The 22,597-nt window shown below is 38.7% G+C and overlaps 1 protein-coding gene across 8 annotated transcripts in view; it reads left to right on the top strand.

Annotated features, from left to right (window-relative positions):
* Positions 1-22,597, top strand: part of KIDINS220 (kinase D interacting substrate 220) — a 128,987-nt gene that overhangs the window by 17,103 nt on the left and 89,287 nt on the right. For 5 of the 8 annotated variants that reach the window (XM_049904675.1, XM_049904673.1, XM_049904671.1 and 2 more), the window contains exons 4-7: positions 553-651; positions 2,644-2,742; positions 4,133-4,234; positions 21,928-22,026. In XM_049904675.1, coding sequence (XP_049760632.1) covers positions 553-651; positions 2,644-2,742; positions 4,133-4,234; positions 21,928-22,026 — 399 coding nt within the window. The remainder of the gene's footprint in view (positions 1-552; positions 652-2,643; positions 2,743-4,132; positions 4,235-21,927; positions 22,027-22,597) is intronic. The other 3 variants (XM_049904674.1, XM_049904672.1, XM_049904669.1) reach the window with 1 other exon arrangement.

Here is a 22,597-nt window from a genome sequence, read left to right as displayed (position 1 = left end):
CACACAGTCGAATATTTTGTATTTAATTGAATGATCATTTGAATTAAGTTATACATGAATAAAAGCTAGGGTAGGATGCCTGTATTCTTTATTTAAAAAATAAAAGAGAATACTTCTGTTCTTTATCACATAGTTTCTAAACTCGTGGTACAGGGATCACTCTAGTTCAAGAAGCTGTGAATATGCTCTTTAATCTGATTACAGGCTCTTTAATTTCAACTTACAGTAGTGGCCAGTAGCCACAAGGATTAGCTTTAAGGTTTTGATAGTCATCTTTCCTCCTTTTTAAAAATTACAGTCTGTGATTAGACGTCCAGTGAAAAGACTGAACAAACAGTTGTGAAACTGTTCTGCACTATTAGTAGTAATACAAGTCCACAGATAAATTCTGAAGAGAATTTCTGTGTGAGGTTATTTTAGAGTAGTTTAGTGTGGGTCAGATCATGTCGACTTGGTACGATCATTTGGTATGTAGATTCAAATTTATTTTTCCTCACCTTGAAATGTCATTTTTGGCTTTGACATGGTAACATTCTTGTATGTGTGTTCAAGGATAACTGGACAGCACTTATATCGGCTTCAAAAGAAGGGCATGTCCATATTGTGGAAGAACTGCTCAAATGTGGGGTTAATTTGGAGCACCGAGATATGGTACGTGCACACCTTATGATAGCTTATTGGTTAGCTGAGATCTTATTAACAGTAAGAGATGTGTGCAAAATTGTGTATTTTGATGTGTGACTATCTTTAGGATTTGGAACTAGGCGTTGAAGTGACTCTCAAGAATGCTTTAAAACCCAGGTGATATAATGTATCTCTTTTAGAATATTTTTGGTCATCATTTTAAGTTTATTTCCGCATACACAACTCTAAAATATTGTTAAAAACAACTCCTTGCTCTTTTAAATTTGTATCAGTGTTTCAGAACTTCGGGAAAAAAAATTGTTTCCTTTAGATAGGACTTTACAAGGGACTTGGTATACTTCTAAAAACTATTTAACTGTTTAAAGTTATAATTTTCAGGGTGATAATTATAAATTCATTTTTAAAATGTAATTCTGCTCAGACATGCTGTTTATACACATCACAGGCTTAACAAGATACAATTCTTAATTATCACTTGGCTGGCTTTTGAACTTGCCATCTGGTTAAAGCGTGGAAGTGAAAAAAGGGATTGTTTCTGGTGAATTTATTCTGTAAAATGTCTAACCTTTTTTAAAAAGTTAACTTTAACAGTAGAAGAGAGGGAAGAAATTATCTGCCTTGATGTATGAAACATACATATATTACTAACTGATGGCCTGCTTTGTAAGGTACAAGTTGTCTGACTTAAAAAACAAAAACAAAAACTGCAGTATTCTACCATCTTGTATTTTAGTAGTGTATTATAATTTACATAGTAGTTTTACCTCCATGAAATGTTATATTTATTCTCAAAACTTAGCAAAGTGGTATACTCATTTTTATAGGAAGACATAGGGAACTGTATTCTACCTATTTTTTAAAAGTGTGTACAGTTCTTTTTGCTTTAGCATTACAGTATCCAGGAAAACTACTGCTTTCCACAGTTACTTAGGTCAACTTCTAAGTAATTGTGTGGTTTTGCAATTCAGTTGTAATACAGTTAGATTCATTTGCCCCAGTCTGTATTCTGTTTTTCTTCTCCATAGCCTGGTTGATTTTAAAACATTTACATACAGTTAAATTCACTTTGTGCAATGTATAGTTTATGGGTTTTGACAAATGCATAGTTTTGTATCCACCATGGCAGCTCCACGCGGACAATCCCATCACTTCAGTAGCTCCCTCATGTTCTCCTTTGTAATGAAGCCCTCTACCCACTCTCCAACCCATGGTGACCCCGATCTGTTTCCTCTCTGTGTCATTTGCCTTTTCCAGAGTAGGTCAAATATATATATATATTTTTATTCCTTTTTTAGAGATGACGAAACAGGAAGAGAAGGATAAAGGGATTTATATTCTCAAGACCAGATGTGAATTTGTCCAAGTATTAATTAGGAAAAAAGCCCAAAACATTTATCCCTCAGTGTGATTTGATGGCATTAGTCATTTGTATTGAATTGTGTCGTAGTTGAAGAGAAGATTGCTTCTGTAGTTTAGAAAATAGAAAGTATCACGCGGTTGATTCATACTTTTCCACTCATGAAAGTGAGAATCGAGAGATCATTGTCTTAGCATCCTCCCCAATTTTGCAAGAGGTACTATAATGAGCTAGGATTTAAAAGGATGTGTTTAATGCAGGAGCTAAATATGATCACTTGAATCTCTCTTTGGATCATGTCTACACTCATACAAGGAAGAGAAATCTAGTCTGAAGAAAAAGTTTTATATAACCAAAATAGGTTTTAGGAATTTGGAAGAGTTCATTATGAATATTCCCTATTTTGACTTTCATATATAGTTTAAACTTTAGAGTAATCCTTCGTGGAATTAAGAGATTTGGCTTATTTCGTATACTATTGTATTTTTCTCTGCAGATTTTGGAAATTTAAAAGTATATAGTATTGCCTTCATAAAACTGTAGTTTTATGAAGAATATTCACAGCAAGAAATTCATTAGTGGCATTTTTATGCTTGGAGAAGATCCAAAGTTTTATTTTCCTCCCCTCTTTTTTTCTTTAGGGAGGGTGGACAGCTCTCATGTGGGCATGCTATAAGGGCCGCACCGACGTAGTACAGTTGCTTCTTTCTCATGGTGCCAATCCAAGTGTCACTGGTCTGGTAAGCGTTAACAAAAAACTCATTTGTAATGTAAGCACTACGTTGTCTTAGGGAACACTTAACCGTGATTATATTTTAGACTTTGTAGTAGATAGATGTTATTTGCATTTTATTAAAGATAATAATGTAGAATGTGATTTCAGAACCCAATGATGAGAAATTTTTCTCAAACTAAGTTTATTTCTCAAATTTGTCAATATAAAGGCAGCTCTTAGAGCTTATAATGTTAACTATAATTATATAATATTTCAAAAGGAAAATTTGAAATCCTTAGTTATCTTGCCTGTTTTACGTGGCAATGCATTCTTAATCTGAACTTTAAAGAAAAGAGACATTTGTCTAGGCATTTACCAAGTAACATGCCATTTTTCTGTACATTCTGAAAGTGTACATGCAGTACTTTGCCTAAGACTCTATCTCAGAATGAATATTGAGGGAGTGTTTTATTAAAGTTAATGGAAGGACTGTATAAGAAAGATTTCACACTCCTTGTATTAGTCTTGCCTATTGGCTAATCCCATTAAATGTGTTGAATCTATAAAAAGAAATGTGTTCGTAATGTACATTTATTTAAAGTTGAGTGCATCCTTAGTTGTCAGTGATATGTGATGAGTATTAGTTGTTTTCAGCCCTTTCGTTGCCAAATTTTTCTTTAAAAAATTTTTTTAATGTCATGTGCTTTCAGTATTGGGATGCGTAATTACTGAGTGTGTTTAAAAATTTTTGGTTGGTAGTATGTATTTTGAGAAATGCAATCTGGCAATACAATCTGCCAGTGAGACTAGTGGCGCTGTGGCACTACTGATCTGTGGCATGACAGTATGCCAGTGGGACCTAGAGAGAGATTTACTGTGGGTACCTTTCCAAAACAAACCCATCAGGGCTCCCTCACTATCACACAGGCAAGCCATAATTATGCTTGCAAGCCTTATCTCACAGAAATAAAGGGAAACAAGGCAAAAGTTTACAAAACTAACACATCCAGGAAGCGTTACCTAGAATGCCCAACCTGTAAAACAGTGAGGCTCCAACTCTGGTCTGCTGAGCTTCATGCATTTCAAAAGGGACCCACCTTGACACTAAATGTATTATAACTGGAATAACACCTTGCCACTGAGGTCCAGAGGCATAAAAAGTGGCTGGCAAACCGTTTATGTCAATGGCAATGAAATTGAAGTGGAAAGTGGTCTGTAACTTGATTTTTTTTTTTTAATTCTTGCTTTGTATTGCTCCCTTTGACATTTACTTAGCAAATGCGTCTGCGGATACCAGCCTAAAAGATTTTCTTTCTGTCTTTTTCTTCCTTTCTTCTCTTGCCTCTTTCCTTCTCTCTCTCCCTTCCTCCCTTTCTCCCTACCCGCCTACCTACCTACTTACCTATCTATCCCAGCAGTACAGTGTTTACCCAATCATCTGGGCAGCAGGGAGAGGCCATGCAGATATAGTGCATCTTTTACTGCAAAATGGTGCTAAAGTCAACTGCTCTGATAAGGTAGGTCTGATAACACAGATTACAATCCATATTATCTCCACTCAGTGTATCTAAGTTTATAAGCATTTTCATATGACCTTATGAAACTCCCCTAGTGTATCTTATATTTAGCACATTAATGTATTTTATATAGATGCTCACCTTATAGATGGTGGCCTTATACATACTATGTATTATTGTCCTTCCAGTGTTTTTTTATGTTCATCATGGTCAAGAAAACAGACAGGAGTTGAGGTCTCCTTGTCTTCATCAAATCCTTTTTTTTGCTCTTGTAACTGGTCTTCTTAATTCCTATCCACTTTCTCTGTGTGGTTGCTAGAATGATCTTTCTGAAATGCAAGTTTGATTATCTCTCTCGTGCTTAAAATCCTAAGTCATATTTCTCTGATACCATGTATGAAAATAGGCCTTGCCTACCTTTCTGTCTTTTTCTCCTGCTACCTGTACCCTAAACTACCTTGCATGTAGCCTACCAAATGACTTGTAGGTTCCTGCACTCCTCTTCTTAACCCTTGCATGCCTTTGCACGTGTGAGATGTACTTCTGCTCCTTTTTGCCTTAACTTTAATTCATCGCTTAGACTCAGATGGTTTGGGATCACCTCCAGAAAGCCCCTCAGTATTTTGTCCTGTTTGTTTTCGTGTCCTCAGTCCTCATCTCCAACATTTAATAAATATTTGTCTAATCACATCATTCCTTCCTGCCTTGGGAGAGCTTTGATGGCTTGCACTATTCCAGGATAAAGCCCAGACTTCTCAGTTTGGCCCCAGCCTACCTTCCCGGGCTCCTTTCTTGCCTTTCGTCTCCGTCTACAAGATGCTTTAAGGCATAACAGATTGCCTAATAAATAGCCTGTGAACTTTTATGAATTTCTGTGAATGGGCCTTTGTTTATTTCATTCTCCCTGCTGGGAATGTTCTTACTGCCTCCTCTGCCTGGTGAATTTCTGTTTGTTTTCCAAGACTCAGTTGAGGTGTTACCTCCTTTGTTAAGTCTCTTAGCTTACTTAGTCAACTTAGGTGCCACTTCCTCTACTGTCAGCACTCCCTCTACGTACCTCTAATAGCACACACAACCCCAAAAACCAAGCCCACTGCCACTGAGTCGATTTCGACTCATAACGACCCTATGGGACAGAGTAGAACTGCCTGGTAGAGTTTCCAAGGAGCTCCTGGCGGATTTGAACTGCCGACCTCTTGGTTGGCAGCCGTAGCACTTACCCACTACGCCACCAGGGTTTCCATAGTGCACATAGTGGGCTGCATTATATGAGTGATTTATATGTCTCTCTTTCCACTAGAGTGTAAGTTTCATGAAGGTAAGGATGCTCCTTTTTTGTTTTTTCCATTTTTGTACTTCTTTTATTTCCATTAACTGCCTTAGAACTTGGCACATGGTAGGTAATCATCTTTTCAAATGAATGATAATTTAACTAAATACAGGGAAACAACTTTTACTTATGAATTTTTTTTTTTTTTTTGTACTTAGAATAGACTCTGAGCATAAACTTCTTTAAACAGTATTGCTTAACCCTATGACGGTGTGGGAAATCTTCCACGTCTTTACCTGCATGGTAGTTATATGGGTATATGCGTATGTAAAAAATTTTCAAGTAATACCCTTAAAATTAGCGTACTTTATGCTCTTTGCTCTATTGATATTATGCCTCATTTTTAAAAAGTGTTACGTAAAGTAATAGCTTGATGAGGACTGTAAGGAAACTTATAAATATTTATAATATGACATTTAAAAACATTGTATTTGGGATGGTTTGCTAATTCAGATTGACTATCTGCTAGTTCAGATTAGCGAGCTTTTATTTATTTTTTTTATTTTGTCTTGTGTTTTTTTTTTTTTTTTATTAACTTTTATGGAGCTTCAAGTAAACGTTTACAAATCAAGTCAGTCTGTCACATATAAGTTTACATACATCTTACTCCCTACTCCCACTTGCTCTCCCCTTAATGAGTCAGCCCTTCCAGTCTCTCCCTTCATGACAATTTTGCCAGTTTCCCACTCTCTCTATCCTCCCATCCCCCCTCCAGACAGGAGATGCCAACACAATCTCAAGTGTCCACCTGATATAATTAGCTCACTCTTCATCAGCATCTCTCTCCCACCCACTGTCCAGTCCCTTTCATGTCTGATGAGTTGTCTTTGGGGATGGTTCCTGTCCTGTGCCAACAGAAGGTCTGGGGAGCATGGCCGCCGGGATTCCTCTAGTCTCAGTCAGACCATTAAGTATGGTCTTTTTATGAGAATATGGGGTCTGCATCCCACTGATGTCCTGCTCCCTCAGGGGTTCTCTGTTGTGCTCCCTGTCAGGGCAGTCATCGATTGTGGCCGGGCACCAACTAGTTCTTCTGGTCTCAGGATGATGTAGGTCTCTGGTTCATGTGGCCCTTTCTGTCTCTTGGGCTCTTAGTTGTCGTGTGACCTTGGTGTTCTTCATTCTCCTTTGCTCCAGGTGGGTTGAGACCAATTGATGCATCTTAGATGGCAGCTTGTTAGCATTTAAGACCCCAGACGCCACATTTCAAAGTGGGATGCAGAATGTTTTCATAATAGAATTATTTTGCCAATTGACTTAGAAGTCCCCTCAAACCATGGTCTCCAAACCCCCGCCCTTGCTCCACTGACCTTTGAAGCATTCATTTTATCCCAGAAACTTCTTTGCTATTGGTCCAGTCCAATTGAGCTGACCTTCCATGTATTGAGTGTTCTCCTTCCCTTCACCTAAAGCAGTTCTTATCTACTAATTAATCAATAAAAAACCCTCTCCCTCCCTCCCTCCCTCCCTCCCTCCTTCGTAACCACAAAAGTATGTGTTCCTCTCAGTTTTTACTATTTCTCAAGATCTTATAATAGTGGTCTTATACAATATTTGTCCTTTTGCCTCTGACTAATTTCGCTCAGCATAATGCCTTCCAGGTTCCTCCATGTTATGAAATGTTTCACAGATTCGTCACTGTTCTTTATCGATGCGTAGTATTCCATTGTGTGAATATACCACAATTTATTTACCCATTCATCCGTTGATGGACATCTTGGTTGGTTCCAGCTTTTTGCTATTGTAAACAGAGCTGCAATAAACATGGGTGTGCATATATCTGTTTGTGTGAAGGCTCTTGTTTCTCTAGGGTATATTCCGAGAAGTGGGATTTCTGGGTTGTATGGTAGTTCTATTTCTAACTGTTTAAGATAATGCCAGATAGATTTCCAAAGTGGTTGTACCATTTTACATTCCCACCAGCAGTGTATAAGAGTTCCAGTCTCTCCGCAGCCTCTCCAACATTTATTATTTTGTGTTTTTTGGATTAATGCCAGCCTTGTTGGTGTGAGATGGAATCTCATCGTAGTTTTAATTTGCATTTCTCTAATGGCTAATGATCGAGAGCATGTTCTCATGTATCTGTTGGCTGCCTGAATATCTTCTTTAGTGAAATGTGTGTTCATATCCTTTGCCCACTTCTTGATTGGGTTGTTTGCCTTTTTGTGGTTGAGTTTTGACAGAATCATGTAGATTTTAGAGATCAGGCGCTGGTTGGAGATGTCATAGCTGAAAATTCTTTCCCAGTCTGTAGGTGGTCTTTTTACTCTTTTGGTGAAGTCTTTCGATGACCATAGGTGTTTGATTTTTAGGAGCTCCCGGTTATCTGGTTTCTCTTCATCATTTTTGGTAATGTTTTGTATTCTGTTTATGCCTTGTATTAGGGCTCCTAGGGTTGTCCCTATTTTTTCTTCCATGATCTTTATCGTTTTAGTCTTTATGTTTAGGTCTTTGATCCACTTGGAGTTAGTTTTTGTGCATGGTGTGAGATATGGGTCCTGTTTCATTCTTTTGCAAATGGATATCCAGTTATGCCAGCACCATTTGTTAAAAAGACTATCTTTTCCCCAATTAACTGGCACTGGTCCTTTGTCAAATATCAGCTGGTCATACGTGGATGGATTTATATCTGGGTTCTCAATTCTGTTCCATTGGTCTATGTGCCTGTTGTTGTACCAGTACCAGGCTGTTTTGACTACTGTGGCTGTATAATAGGTTCTGAAATCAGGTAGAGTGAGGCCTCCCACTTTCTTCTTCTTTTTCAGTAATGCTTTGCTTATCCGGGGGTTCTTTCCCTTCCATATGAAATTGGTGATTTGTTTCTCTATCCCCTTAAAATATGACATTGGAATTTGGATCGGAAGTGCGTTATATGTATAGGTGGCTTTTGGTAGAATAGACATTTTTACTATGTTAAGTCTTCCTATCCATGAGCAAGGTATGTTTTTCCACTTAAGTATGTCCTTTTGAATTTCTTGTAGTAGAGCTTTGTAGTTTTCTTTGTATAGGTCTTTTACATCCTTGGTAAGATTTATTCCTAAGTATTTTATCTTCTTGGGGGCTACTGTGAATGGTATTGATTTGGGTATTTCCTCTTCGGTGTTCTTTTTGTTGATGTAGAGGAATCCAAGTGATTTTTGTGCGTTTATTTTATAACCTGAGACTCTGCCAAACTCTTCTATTAGTTTCAGTAGTTTTCTGGAGGATTCCTTAGGGTTTTCTGTGTATAAGATCATGTCATCTGCAAATAGTGATAACTTTACTTCCTCCTTGCCAATCCGGATACCCTTTATTTCTTTGTCTAGCCTAATTGCCCTGGCTAGGACTTCTAGCAAGATGTTGAATAAGAGCGGTGATAAAGGGCATCCTTGTCTGGTTCCCGTTCTCAAGGGAAATGCTTTCAGGTTCTCTCCATTTAGAGTGATATTGGCTGTTGTCTTTGCATAGATGCCCTTTATTATGTTGAGGACTTTTCCTTCAATTCCTATTTTGGTGAGAGTTTTTATCATAAATGGGTGTTGGACTTTGTCAAATGCCTTTTCTGCATCAATTGATAAGATCATGTGGTTTTTGTCTTTTGTTTTATTTATGTGATGGATTACATTAATGGTTTTTCTAATATTAAACCAGCCTTGCATACCTGGTATGAATCCCACTTGATCGTGGTGAATTATTTTTTTGATATGTTGTTGAATTCTATTGGCTAGTATTTTGTTGACGATTTTTGCATCTACATTCATGAGGGATCTAGGTCTGTAATTTCCTTTTTTTGTAATGTCTTTACCTGGTTTTGGTATCAGGGCGATGGTGGCTTCATAGAATGAGTTGGGTAGTATTCCGTCATTTTCTATGCTTTGAAGTACCTTTAGTAGTAGTGGTGTTAACTCTTCTCTGAAAGTTTGGTAGAACTCTGCAGTGAAGCCATCCAGGCCAGGGCTTTTTTTTGTTGGGAGTTTTTTGATTACCATCTCAATCTCTTTTTTTGTTATGGGTCTATTTAGTTGTTCTACTTCTGAATGTGTTAGTTTAGGTAGGCAGTGTTTTTCCAGGAATTCATCCATTTCTTCTAGGTTTGCAAATTTGTTAGAGTACAATTTTTCGTAATAATCTGATATGATTCTTTTAATTTCAGTTGGGTCTGTTGTGATGTGGCCCATCTCGTTTCTTATTCGGGTTATTTGTTTCCTTTCCTGTATTTCTTTAGTCAGTCTCGCCAATGGTTTATCAATTTTGTTAATTATTTCAAAGAACCAGCTTTTGGCTTTGTTAATTCTTTCAATTGTTTTTCTGTTCTCTAATTCATTTAGTTCAGCTCTAATTTTTATTATTTGTTTTCTTCTGGTGCCTGATGGATTCTTTTGTTGGTCACTTTGTATTTGTTCAAGTTGTCGGGACAGTTCTCTGCTTTTGGCTCTTTCTTCTTTTTGTATGTGTGCATTTATCGATATAAATTGGCCTCCGAGCACTGCTTTTGCTGTGTCCCAGAGGTTTTGATAGGAAGTATTTTCATTCTCGTTGCATTCTATGAATTTCCTTATTCCCTCCTTGATGTCTTCTATAACCCAGTCTTTTTTCAGGAGGGTATTGTTCATTTTCCAAGTATTTGATTTCTTTTCCCTAGTTTTTCTGTTATTGATTTCTAGTTTTATTGCCTTGTGGTCTGAGAAGATGCTTTGTAATATTTCGATGTTTTGGACTCTGCAAAGGTTTGTTTTATGACCTAATATGTGGTCTATTCTAGAGAATGTTCCATGTGCGCTAGAAAAAAAAGTATACTTTGCAGCAGTTGGGTGGAGAGTTCTGTATAAGTCAATGAGGTCAAGTTGGTTCATTGTTGTAAGTAGGTCTTCTGTGTCTCTATTGAGCTTCTTACTGGATGTCCTGTCCTTCTCTGAAAGTGGTGTGTTGAAGTCTCCTACTATAATTGTGGAGGTGTCTATCTCACTTTTCAATTCTGTTAAAATTTGATTTATGTATCTTGCAGCCCTGTCTTTGGGTGCATAAATATTTAATATGGTTATGTCTTCCTGATCAATTGTCCCTTTTGTCATTATATAGTGTCCTTCTTTATCCTTTGTGGTGGATTTAAGTCTAAAGTCTATTTTGTCAGAAATTAATATTGCTACTCCTCTTCTTTTTTGCTTATTGTTTGCTTGATATATTTTTTTCCATCCTTTGAGTTTTAGTTTGTTTGTGTCTCTAAGTCTAAGGTGTGTCTCTTGTGGGCAGCGTATAGACGGATCGTGTTTCTTTATCCAGTCCGAGACTCTCTGTCTCTTTATTGGTGCATTTAGTCCATTTACATTCAGCATAATCATAGATAAATAAGTGTTTAGTGTTGTCATTTTGATGCCTTTTTATATGTGTTGTTGACAATTTCATTTTTCCACATACTTTTTTGTGCTGAGACGTTTTTCTTAGTAAATTGTGAGATCCTCATTTTTGTAGTGTTTGACTTTATGTTTGTTGAGTCGTTACGTTTTTCTTGGCTTTTATCTTGTATTATGGAGTTGTTATACCTCTTTGTGGTTACCTTATTATTTACCCCTATTTTTCTAAGTAAAAACCTAACTTGTATTGTTCTATATCGCCTTGTATCACTCTCCATATGGCAGTTCTATGCCACCTGTATTTAGTCCCTCTTTTTGATTATTGTGATCTTTTACATATTGACTTCCGTGATTCTCTGTTATGAGTATTTTTTTTTTAATTAATCTTAATTTGTTTTTGTGATTTCCCTATTTGAGTTGATATCAGGATGTTCTGTTTTGTGACCTTGTGTTATGCTGGTGTCTGATATTATTAGTTTTCTGACCAAACAATATCCTTTAGTATTTCTTGTAGCTTTGGTTTGGTTTTTGCAAATTCTCTAAACTTGTGTTTTTCTGTAAATATTTTAATTTCGCCTTCATATTTCAGAGAGAGTTTTGCTGGATATATGATCCTTGGCTGGCAGTTTTTCTCCTTCAGTGCTCTGTATATGTCGTCCCATTCCCTTCTTGCCTGCATGGTTTCTGCTGAGTAGTCTGAACTTATTCTTATTGATTCTCCCTTGAAGGAAACCTTTCTTTTCTCCCTGGCTGCTTTTAAAATTTTCTGTTTATCTTTGGTTTTGGCGAGTTTGGTGATAATATGTCTTGGTGTTTTTCTTTTTTGATCAATCTTAAATGAGGTTCGATGAGCATCTTGGATAGATATCCTTTCGTCTTTCATGATGTCAGGGAAGTTTTGTGTCGGAAGTTCTTCAACTATTTTCTCTGTCCCCCCTCCCTGCTCTGGGACTCCAATCACATGCAAGTTATCCTTCTTGATAGAGTCCCACATGATTCTTAGGGTTTCTTCATTTTTTTAAATTCTTTTATCTGATTTTTTTTCAGCTATGTTGGTGTTAATTCCCTGGTCCTCCAGATGTCCTAGTCTGCATTCTAATTGCTCGAGTCTGCTCCTCTGACTTCCTATTGCGTTGTCTAATTCTGTAATTTTATTGTTAATCTTTTGGATTTCTACATGCTGTCTCTCTATGGATTCTTGCAACTTATTAATTTTTCCACTATGTTCTTGAATAATCTTTTGCGTTCTTCACCAGTTTTATCAGTGTGTTTCTTGGCTTTTTCTGCAGTTTGTCTTATTTCGGTTCTGATGTCTTGAAGCATTCTTTAAATTAGTTTTTTATATTCTGTATCTGATAATTCCAGGATTGTATCTTCATTTGGGAAAGATTTTGATTCTTTTGTTTTGGGGGTTGTAGAAGCTGTCATGGTCTGCTTCTTTATGTGGTTTGATATGGACTGCTGTCTCCGAGCCATCACTGGGAAGCTAGTTTTTCCAGAAAATCTGCTAAAAAAAATGCAGTCAGATCCCTATCAGAATTTCCTTTGGATTATAACTGCCACCTTGTTCCGTGTAAGGATGAAAGTCTGAGATTTGGATCATATATGCTTGGCTGTAGCTGGTTCAGTGTTTTTAGTCCAATTAGGGGTGGATTTTTGGCCCCTGGGTTTTTTTTGTTGTTGTTGTTCCTTCTCTCAGGCCGAAAGAGTGGGTTAGGAAAAGACCAAAAGAAAAAAAAAGCAGGGGAAAAGCAAAGCCGCCGCGGAGCCCGAGCCATTCTGCCTCTGGCTCAGGCAATTCCAATGTTAATGAAGCCGCCTGGGGAGGGTGGGGGAGGGATCAGAGAGATAGGAGAGTAGCACCTCAGAATATAGCCAGAGTTGCTTGTCTTGCTTGGAATGACTATTATATCTGAGATTCCCGCTGGGCGTGTCGCCTATGTGTGCTGGCTGTGTGGAGATTGCCCCCGGGGATCTGGCCCTCTGAAGCCACCCGCTGCCAGTCCAAATCCTAGCGTCAAGGTTCCCCTGCTGGGACGCTTTACTCCCGGCTCCAAAATCAGTCAGTGCCTCCCGGGGACTTCTCGTCCCACCAGCCGCGTCGCCGCACCGCCTGCACGGACCGGCTGGGCCCCCTCTCGGGGTTAGTTGAGGGGAGTGGAGCAGCTCTCCGTGCTTGTGCCGTGCCAGCGCCCAGTCAAAATCCTGGCAGCACGATTCCCCGGCTGGGACTCTGCTCTCCCAGCTCCAAGACCAGTCACTGCCTCCCGGGGACTTCTCCCATCGGCTGTGTCACCACACCGCCCGCGCGAACCAGCTGGGCCCCCTCCTGGGGTGAGTTCAGGGGGGTAGGGCTGGGCCCCTTGTTTGCGCAGTCAGCTCCCCTTGGCCCTGCCCTAAAACAGGAGCCAAGGTTACCTGACTGGGACACTGGCTCCAGGCTCCGAAAACAATCGCTGCTTCCCCGTATTTGTTTGTTTTCCATCTCTAAATCTGTGTTTGTTGTTCAGGGTTCGTAGATTGTTATGTACTTGATTGATTCACTTGTTTTTCCGAGTCTTTGTTGCAAGAGGGATCTGAGGTAGCGTCTACCTAGTCCGCCATATTGGCCCCGCCTCCAGCGAGGTTTTATTTTATGTCTAAAACAGATGCAGTTCTAACTTGATGTTTCTGATTTGACAATTTAACATGTTGGAGAAACCTTTAATTTCTGGTCTATAGAAAAATGTATATATATACCCTGGCATTCAGAGCCCTCCAGAATCATACTATACCATCTAATCTGTCACTCTTCAGCAATTTGAGAAAATGTTTAGTACCTATTGTGCGTAGTGCCTTATCCCTGTACTTAACACAGAAGATAGAAAAGCAAAGAAGAGATCATCTCTACTAGAGAAGCAGGGGATAAACACCACATATAAAATACAAAGGCAAAGGGTGGAGTGATTTAGGAGTTTAGAGGTGAGAGAATTCACTGGTGACTGAACAGTTGGTCAGGATTTGATTGAAGAACTGAGGTACAATCTAGACCTTGAAGAAAGGGTAGAACTTCACATTAATGGAGAGTAGGAGATGAAACTGTATTGGGCACCAGGGAGAACGAGGCAAAAAGCATCACAGTAGGAATTCACATGGCATGTGGGGGCAGTATTGAGTAGATGATTGTGGGTAGAGCTGAGGAGAGGAGTTTTGAGGAAGGAAACCACAGCAGTATGTGGAGCCTGCAGAGGTAGGCCTTGCATACCAGACTAAGAAGTTTAAATATTCGCCCTGTAGACACTGCAGATCATTGAGGGGTGTGAGCAGTAGACAGACAGAAGCAGTATTTTAGAAAAGGCAGTGTTTAATATTGCACTGTTGGGTGGGTTGAAGATAAAGAGAATAATCTTACTGCTGACAGAGATGGGGAGGTTTCTGTGGAAATTAATATTTAGAGAAGGGGAATGAAGTCAGCTTTAGATATGCTGACTTTGAGGTAATGATAGCACTTGTAGTTAGAGGTAGCCTACTATTAGCGGACATAGAAATTATCCCTGTACTTAACACAGGGTTGGACTAGATAGTGCCCGGCTACCACCAGTGACTTCTCTGAGAGGGATTACAGTAGAGGGTTCTGGATGGAGCTGGAGAAAAATGTAGAACAAAGTTCTAACTCAAAAAGAAAGACCGGACCGACTGGCCTGACAGAGACTGAAGAAACTCAGAGAGTATGGCCCCCGGACACCCTTTCAGCTCAGTAATGAAGTCACTCCTCAGGTTCACCCTTCAGCCAAAGATTGGACAGGCCCATAAAACAAAACAAGACTAAAGGGCCACACCAGCCCAGGGGCAAGGACTGGAAAGCAGGGAGGGTACAGGAAAGCTGGTAATAGGGAACACAAAGATGAGAAGGGAGAGTGTTGACGTGTCGTGGGGTTGTTAACCAATGTCATAAAACAATATGTGTACTAACTGTTTAATGAGAAACTAGTTCTGTACACCATCTGAAGTACAATAAAAAAAGTAATCAGTTTAAAATATCACATGCAAGGCCACAAAAAAAATTTTTTTTTTGTTGGAGGTGATTCTTAAAGTTATGTGAGTGTGGATTTGATAACTGAGGTCAGTAGTAATACAATAAGATAAGATAAGCAGAGAGTTCATTATTATCTTTCTGAAATGCCAGAAGGAGAAGTGTCTCCAGAGAAATGCCAGAGGTAGCAGAATTTGGTTGGTGAAACATCAGAGGTGCTTAATAAATTGGAAGTTCAAGGTAGAAGGGATAGTCAGTAGTTTAGAATACTGCCGAACTTGCAGGAAGAAAAGAAAGAACTGAGAAAAGGATCTATAGATTTGGTGTTTAGGTAACTATTGGTGACCTTGGGGATAGTGGATTTATAATGTTCAGAGCACAGATAGTTTTTGAGGGGATTAGGGTAAGTAATTTCAAGTAGTCATTATATATTCTTTTGAAAAGTTTGAAAGCAAGGACAGTGATGAGTACCCTAAGAGGATAGCTTGTTGGAAAAGTTTGTTAGCATAAGCCGAAACCAAACCAGACCTGTTGCTGTCGAGTTGATTCTGACTCATAGCAACCCTATAGAACAGTAGAACTGCCCCGTGGAGTTTTCAAGGAGCACCTGGTAGATTCGAACTGCTGACCTTTTGGTTAGCAACCGTAGCACTTAACCACTGTGCCACCAGTGTTTCTTTGTTAGGATAGGAGAGACCTAAATCTGTTTTGTAGGAAGAGGGAATAAAAAAGAAAAGACTGGTGATGTGGGAGGAGATTATTGGATAAGGTTCTAGATGAAACAAAGGAAGATAGGCTTCAGAGTACACATAAAGGAGTTAGATTTAGGAGGAATAGAGGACAGAATTTGAGAAAAAGTGAAGAGGAAGACTTATTGAGTTGGTTCTGAGTGGCAGCAGAGATGTTTTGAAGTATAGAGGGGTCAAGGTGATGAAGATCTTGCTGGATATTAAGAATTCTTTGTAATGATGAATGTGAAATTATCTGGTGATTCAGTTTGTTGTACTGTAGGGCTTCCATGTTGTTCTGATGCTGTAAGCTGTACCACCGGTATTTCAGATACCAGCAGGGTCACCCATGGTGGACAGGTTTCAGCAGAGCTTCCCCACTGAGACAGACTAGGAAGAAAGGCCTGGTGATCTTCTGAAAATTATCCAATGAAAACATTGTGGATTGCAAGAGAACATAGTATGATACAGTGCTGGAAAATGAGCCTCTCCGGTTAGAAAGCCCTCAAATTACCACTGGGGAAGAGCTGCCTCCTTAGAGTCAACCTTAATGACATGGATGGAGTAAAGCCTTCTGGACCTTCATTTGCTGATGTGGCATGACTCAAAATGAGAAGTAACTGCTGCAAACATCCATTAGTAATCATAAATGGAATATACTAAGTATGAATCAAGAAAAATTGGAATTGTCAAAAATGGAAAATAGTACGGCAGTTCCTCAAAAAGTTAAATATAAAGCTATCATATGACCCAGTAATTCCACTCTTAGGTATATACCCAGGAGACTTGAAAGCAGTGACACGTTCAGACACGTGTACACTAGTGTTGGTGGGAGAACTATTAACAATAACCAACAGGTGGAAACAAGCCAAATGTGTATCAAATGTGGATAAACAACATGTGATATGTACATATCTTATTAAACTTAACCATGATGAATGAAATGAATATATACATACAGTGGAATATTATTCAGCAGTAAAACAAAGTGAAGTCCTGATACGTGCCACTACGTGGATGAACCTTGAAAACATTATGCTGAGTGAAATCAGTCAATCACAGAAGGACAGATATTGTGTGATTTCACTAATATGAAGTACCTAGAATTGGCAAAGATACAGAGATTAGAGCGTAATAGTGATCACTGGAGGCAGGAGGGACAGGGATGGGGGAGATTCATTTTTTAGGTAGCATAGAGTTTTTGTTTATGGGGATGGAAAATTTGGCAATGGATATTGGTGATGGTTGTACAACATGATTGATATAATTGGTTTTATTGAATTGTACACATGTAAAACGATGACTTGGTAAGTGTTGTGTTCTTTATATTTTTACAATAAAATGGAAAAAAAAAATGAAATGCTTGAAGATCAATACCCTAAGCATTAGTGAACTAAAATGGACTGGTGTTGGCTGTTTTAAACCCAACAATCATATGGTCTGCTATGCCAGGAACAACAAATTGAAGAGGAATGATGTTGCATTCATTGTTAAAAAGAACAATTCGAGATCTGTCCTAAAGTCCAACATGATCAGTGATAGGTTAATATTCATATGCCTACAAGGAAGCCCAGTTAATTCAGCTATTATTCAAATTTGTGCACTAACCATGAATGCCAAAGATGAAGAAATTGAAGGTTTTTTATGACCTCCTGCAGTCTGAAATTGGTAAAATGTGCAGTCAAGGCACGTTGACAGTTACTGGTGCATTGGGATGTTAAAGTTGGAAACAAAGAAGAAGGATCAGTAGTGGGAAAACATGGAATTGGTGATGGAAATGATGCCAGAGATCTCATGATAGAATGCTGCAAGAGCAACAACTTACTCATCAGAAGTACCTTTTTTTAAACAACATAATTGGCGACTATACACATGGACCTCGTCAGATGAATTACACAGAAATCAAATCAACTATGTACATCTGTGGAAAGAGACAATGGAGAAGCTCAGTACTCTCAGTCAAGACAAAGCCAGGGGCCAATTGTGGAACAGACCATTAATCGCTCATGTGCAGGTTGAAGCCGAAGAAAATCAAAGCAAGTCCACTAGAGCCAAAGTATGACCTTGAATACATGGCTGCCAGAAGTTAGAGACCATCTCAGGAATAGATTTGATGCAGTAAACACTAATGACCAAAGACCAAAAGAGTTGTGGGATGACATCGAGGACATTGTACGTAAAGAAAGTGAAAGGTCATTAAAAAGGAAAGAAGGAGGAGACAAAAATGGACCTCCGAAGAGACTCTGAAACTTGCAGTGAAGCACAGACTAGCTAAAGTGAATGGAAGAAGTAATGAAGTAAAAGAGCTCAACAGAATATTTCAAAGGTCAGCTTGAGAAGACCAGGTAGAGTATTATGATGAAATGTGCAAAGACCTCGAATTAGAAAACCAAAAGGGGAGAATATGCTCAGCATTTCTCAACTGGAATTACTGAAGAGAAAACTCAAGTCTCATGTTAGAATACCGAAGGATTCTATCTATGGGTAAAAAATTGAATGATGCGGGAAGAATTAAAAGAAGATGTAAGAAATATACAGTCACTGTACCAAAAAGGATTGGTCAGTATTCAAAAATTTTAGGGGGTAGCATAAAGTTAAGAAAGCCAGTACTGAACGAAGAAGTTCAAGCCTCGCCGAAGGCATTGGCTACAAGCAGGGCTCCAAGAATTGACAGGATACCACTTGAAATGCTTCAACAAGCACATGCAGCACTGGAGGTGCTCACTCATCTATCAAGAAATTTGGAAGACAGTTACCTGGCCAACTGACTAGAAGAGATCCATATTTGTGCCCATTCCAAAGAAAGGAGACCAAACAATATTAATATCACATGTTAACAAAATTTTGCTGAAGATAATTAAACGACTGCAGCTGTACATTAACAGGAACCTGCCAGAAGAAGTTCAAGCCGGATTCAGAAGAGGACGTGAAACCAGGAAGATCATTGCTGATGTCAGATGGATCTTGGCTGAAGGCAGAGAATACCAGAAAGATGTTTACCTGTGTTTTATCAACTATGTGAAGGCATTTGACAGTATGGATCATGACAAATTATGGATAACGTTAAAAGGAGTGAGAGTTCCAGAACACTTCATTGTGCTCATGCATAACCTGTACATGGATTAAGAGGCGGTCTTTCAAACAAAACAAGGGAATACTGTGTGGTTCAGAACTGGAAGATGTGTGGCAGGTTGTATCCTTTTACCTTATTTATTCAGTATGTATGCTGAATAAATAATCCAAGAAACTGGACTATGTAAAGAAAAATGGGGCATCAGGATTGGAGGAAGACTCATTAACAACCTGTTTTCTGCATGTGACACAAACATGCTTGCCAAAGATGAAGACAGCTTGAAGCACTTAATGATGAAAGTCACAGACTACAGCCTTCAGTATGGGTTACACCTGAATGTGAAGAAAACAAAAACCCTCACAACTGGACCAATAAACAACATCATTATAAATGGAGAAATTGAAGTTGTCAATGGTTTCCTTCTACTTGGATCAACAGTGTCTGTGGAAGCAGTAGTAAAGGAATCAAACAGCATTGGATTGGCTATATCTGCTGCAAAAGACCTTTTTAAAGTTTTAAAAAACAAAAGTGCTCCTGATTGAAGCCATGGTCTTTTCAGTTGCCTCATATGCACAGGAAAGCTGGGCAATGAAAAAAGAAGACTGAAGAAGAATTGATGCATTTGACCTGTGGTGTTGGTAAAGGATATAAAATATACCATGGACTGTCAGAAGAGTGAACAAATCAGTCTTAGAAATACAACCAGAATGTTAGAAGACAGGATTGCCAGACCTTGGTTCGCTTACTTTGGACACATCACCAGGAAAGACCAACCGCTAGAAAAGGACATCACGGTTGGTAAAATGCACGGTCGGTGAGAACACGGGAAACCCCCCATGAGGACTGATTGACAGAACAGTCAGCACACTGGACTCAAAGATACCAATGGTAATGAAGATGGCACAGGACCGGGCAACCTTTCATCCTGTTTGTTATACATAAGGTTGCACTAAGAGCCAACTTGATGGTACTTAGCAACAGCAGCAGCAGCAGCAGCAGCTGACTGATGTGGCGGGTCTCGGGAGAGAGTAGAAGCTATAACATAAAATCTTGTGTGGTTCAGTTCTGTAAGAAGAGTAAATTCAAATGTAATAAATGCTCAAATGGAGAGAGCTCAGTTATAATTAGCATATTTACAGAAGACTTCTTGAACAATGAATGTGTGTGGTGTCTTTGAGGATGTCTAAGATTTTGACTGGTAGCGTTACAGAAGGCATTTACTCAGAAATCTACAAAGGAGGAGACTAGAAGGGAGAATTTAATTCTGGAAGAAGAATAAGGATGCAGGAACGAAATTGGGAAGTTCCTTTAAACCTACTTTGAGGCAGTGGCCGTGACAACTGCCTTCCTCTCATTCTTTGGTTTTGTTTGTGTGCTGCTGTACTGGCAACCTTGGTGATTCCAGCTGTCAGGAGGTCCCATGTATCAAGGAAAAGTGTCCAGGGCTACAAATTTCAACAGTGGTTGCTGGGGACGTCTGACATAATTTATAGAGCTGCGCTGTATCGTTCAGTAGCCACTAGCCACATATGGTTATTTAGATGAAAATTAAAGTAAAATTAAAATTTCAGTTCCTCAGTCCCACCCACTAGCCAGAATTTCAAGTACTCAATACCCGTATGTGACTGTATTGGACAGCACGGATATAGAGCATTTCCGTCAACTCTGAAAGTTGTGTTGGATGGGATCTTACAGCAAGTAGGCTATACTTAGATGTTTATTTCAGTTTGACGTCTCCCACATAGTTAAGTTCACTCTGGGTATTCACATGTTTATTGATTGCCATACTCCTTGATGGTATCGATTTTGTGCATGATTTATATTCTCTGATGCTTTTTGAACTCCTGTTTCACCAAAAGGTGCTTTGGAGTACTGTTTCTAGGCTGCAGTTTACTTTATGCCGTCAGGTATAGATAGGGCTGATTTGGTATGGTTGTGAAGAGCACAGACTCTGAAGCCAACCTTGCCGGGTTCATGGGTCTCAGTTCGCTTAGTAGTAGCATTACGATTTTGAACCTGTTAATTAACCTCTCAGATCTCAGTTCCCTCATCAGTGAATATGTGATGATAATTGTGTTAAGGATTAAATGAGTTAACCTATGTAAAGTGCTTAGAGCTGCGTTTGGCACTTGGTCATAAGTATTTATGTTTAGTTAGACTTTTGTGTCTTCACTCTGTTTTATAGGATATGGCAGTACTGAATGCTTGTTGAAAATGAGGAGCTGTATGACTTCATGATGGAAAATTGTCACCTAGTATAAAAGCTAAATAAAGTGGATTAAAAGACATATCATGCAGTGGTTATTCACAAGAAATAAAATGGGGAAATAGGATCAAGATTATAATCCATCTAAGAATTCTCAAAATGATTTTTATTAAAAATCATGTTGAGATCTTGTTTCTTTTTTTAATTGTGCTGTAGGTGAAAGCTTACAGCTCAAGTCAGTTTCTAATACAAAAATTTATACACACCTTGTTATGTGACCCTAGTTGGTATCTCTGTAATGTGACAGCACACTTCCCCTTTCCATTCTGGATTTCCCGTGTCCATTCAACTAGCTCCTATCTGTTGCCTTCTCATCTCACCTCTGGGCAGGAGCTGCCCATTTAGTCTCATGTATCTACTTGAATTAAGAAGCACACTCTTTACAAGTATCATTTTATTTCTTATAGTCCAGTCTAATCTTTGTCTGAAGAGTTGGCTTTTGGAATGGTTTTAGTTCTGGGTTAACAGAGAGTCCTGGGGTCATTTCTTCTGGGGTTCTTCCAGTCTCAGTCTGACCATTAAGTGTGGTCCTTTTACTAGAATTTGAATTCTGCACCCCACTTTTCTCCTGCTTCATCATGGACTCTCTGTTGTGTTCCCTGTCAGGGTGGTCATTGGTAGTAGCTGGGGACCATCTAGTTCTTCTGGTCCCAGGCTGGTGGAGCCTCTGGTTTACGGGCCCTTTTTGTCTCTTGGGCTAGTGCTTTTCTTGTGTCTTTGGTGTTCTTCATTCTCCTTTACTCTAGATGGGTTGAGACCAATTGATGCATCTTAAAGGGCCGCTGGCTAGCTTTTAAGACCCCAGACGCCACTCACCAAAGTGGGATGCAGAACATTTCCTTAATAAACGTTGTTACGCCAGTTGACTTAGATGTACCCTGAAACCATGGTGACACCTTGTTTCTTTCAGTACATCTTTGATAGTAATTCTAAATTTATTATTTGTTTTAATAGTATGGAACCACCCCCTTGGTTTGGGCTGCACGAAAGGGTCATTTGGAATGTGTAAAACATTTGTTGGCCATGGGAGCTGATGTTGATCAAGAAGGAGCTGTAAGTATCATTTATATTTTAACCCCTGGTGATAGAGATACGGTTTTGGTTTTAAGAGAGAGAAATATTTTTCTTTAGTGCACGCCTGTAAAAATTTCCCTCCGATTCTTAAATTGATGCTTAGAAAAATAAGTGTTGTCTATTATCCTGATAAGTATATCTTCTTATAAATATTCCGTATTATAATTATATGCTTTTAAGAATCTATTACTTAATGCACATGAATTTTGGGAGTGTAAGACTAATTCTTTAAAGCATAACTTTCTGTTATCTTAGTATAAATTGAATACGCCAGTTAAATTGTTTTAAATACTTTTAATTGTATAAAAAAGTCATGCTTTATTAAAATACCTTTTCTTTAAAATGGTATTATAATTAAAAAAAATATTTTTAGTTGTGGCTTATTTTCCCTCGTCAATAAATAGGTAAAAATCAGAAATCAGTGGTCATAACCTAGAAAGCTTAAAAATTGGTTAAATACATCTTACTGGTTAGGTTATTAGTTCTTTATTGAGTACCTGCTTTGTATCCAGCTCTGCGCCAATTGTTCTTGAAAGACTAGAGGAGGCTA

Source organism: Elephas maximus, chromosome 12 (assembly GCF_024166365.1).
Source record: "Elephas maximus indicus isolate mEleMax1 chromosome 12, mEleMax1 primary haplotype, whole genome shotgun sequence".
Taxonomy (NCBI): Eukaryota; Metazoa; Chordata; class Mammalia; order Proboscidea; family Elephantidae; genus Elephas; species Elephas maximus.
The sequence above is the reverse complement of the archived record's forward strand: the minus strand, read 5'-3'. Positions and strand labels throughout refer to the sequence as shown.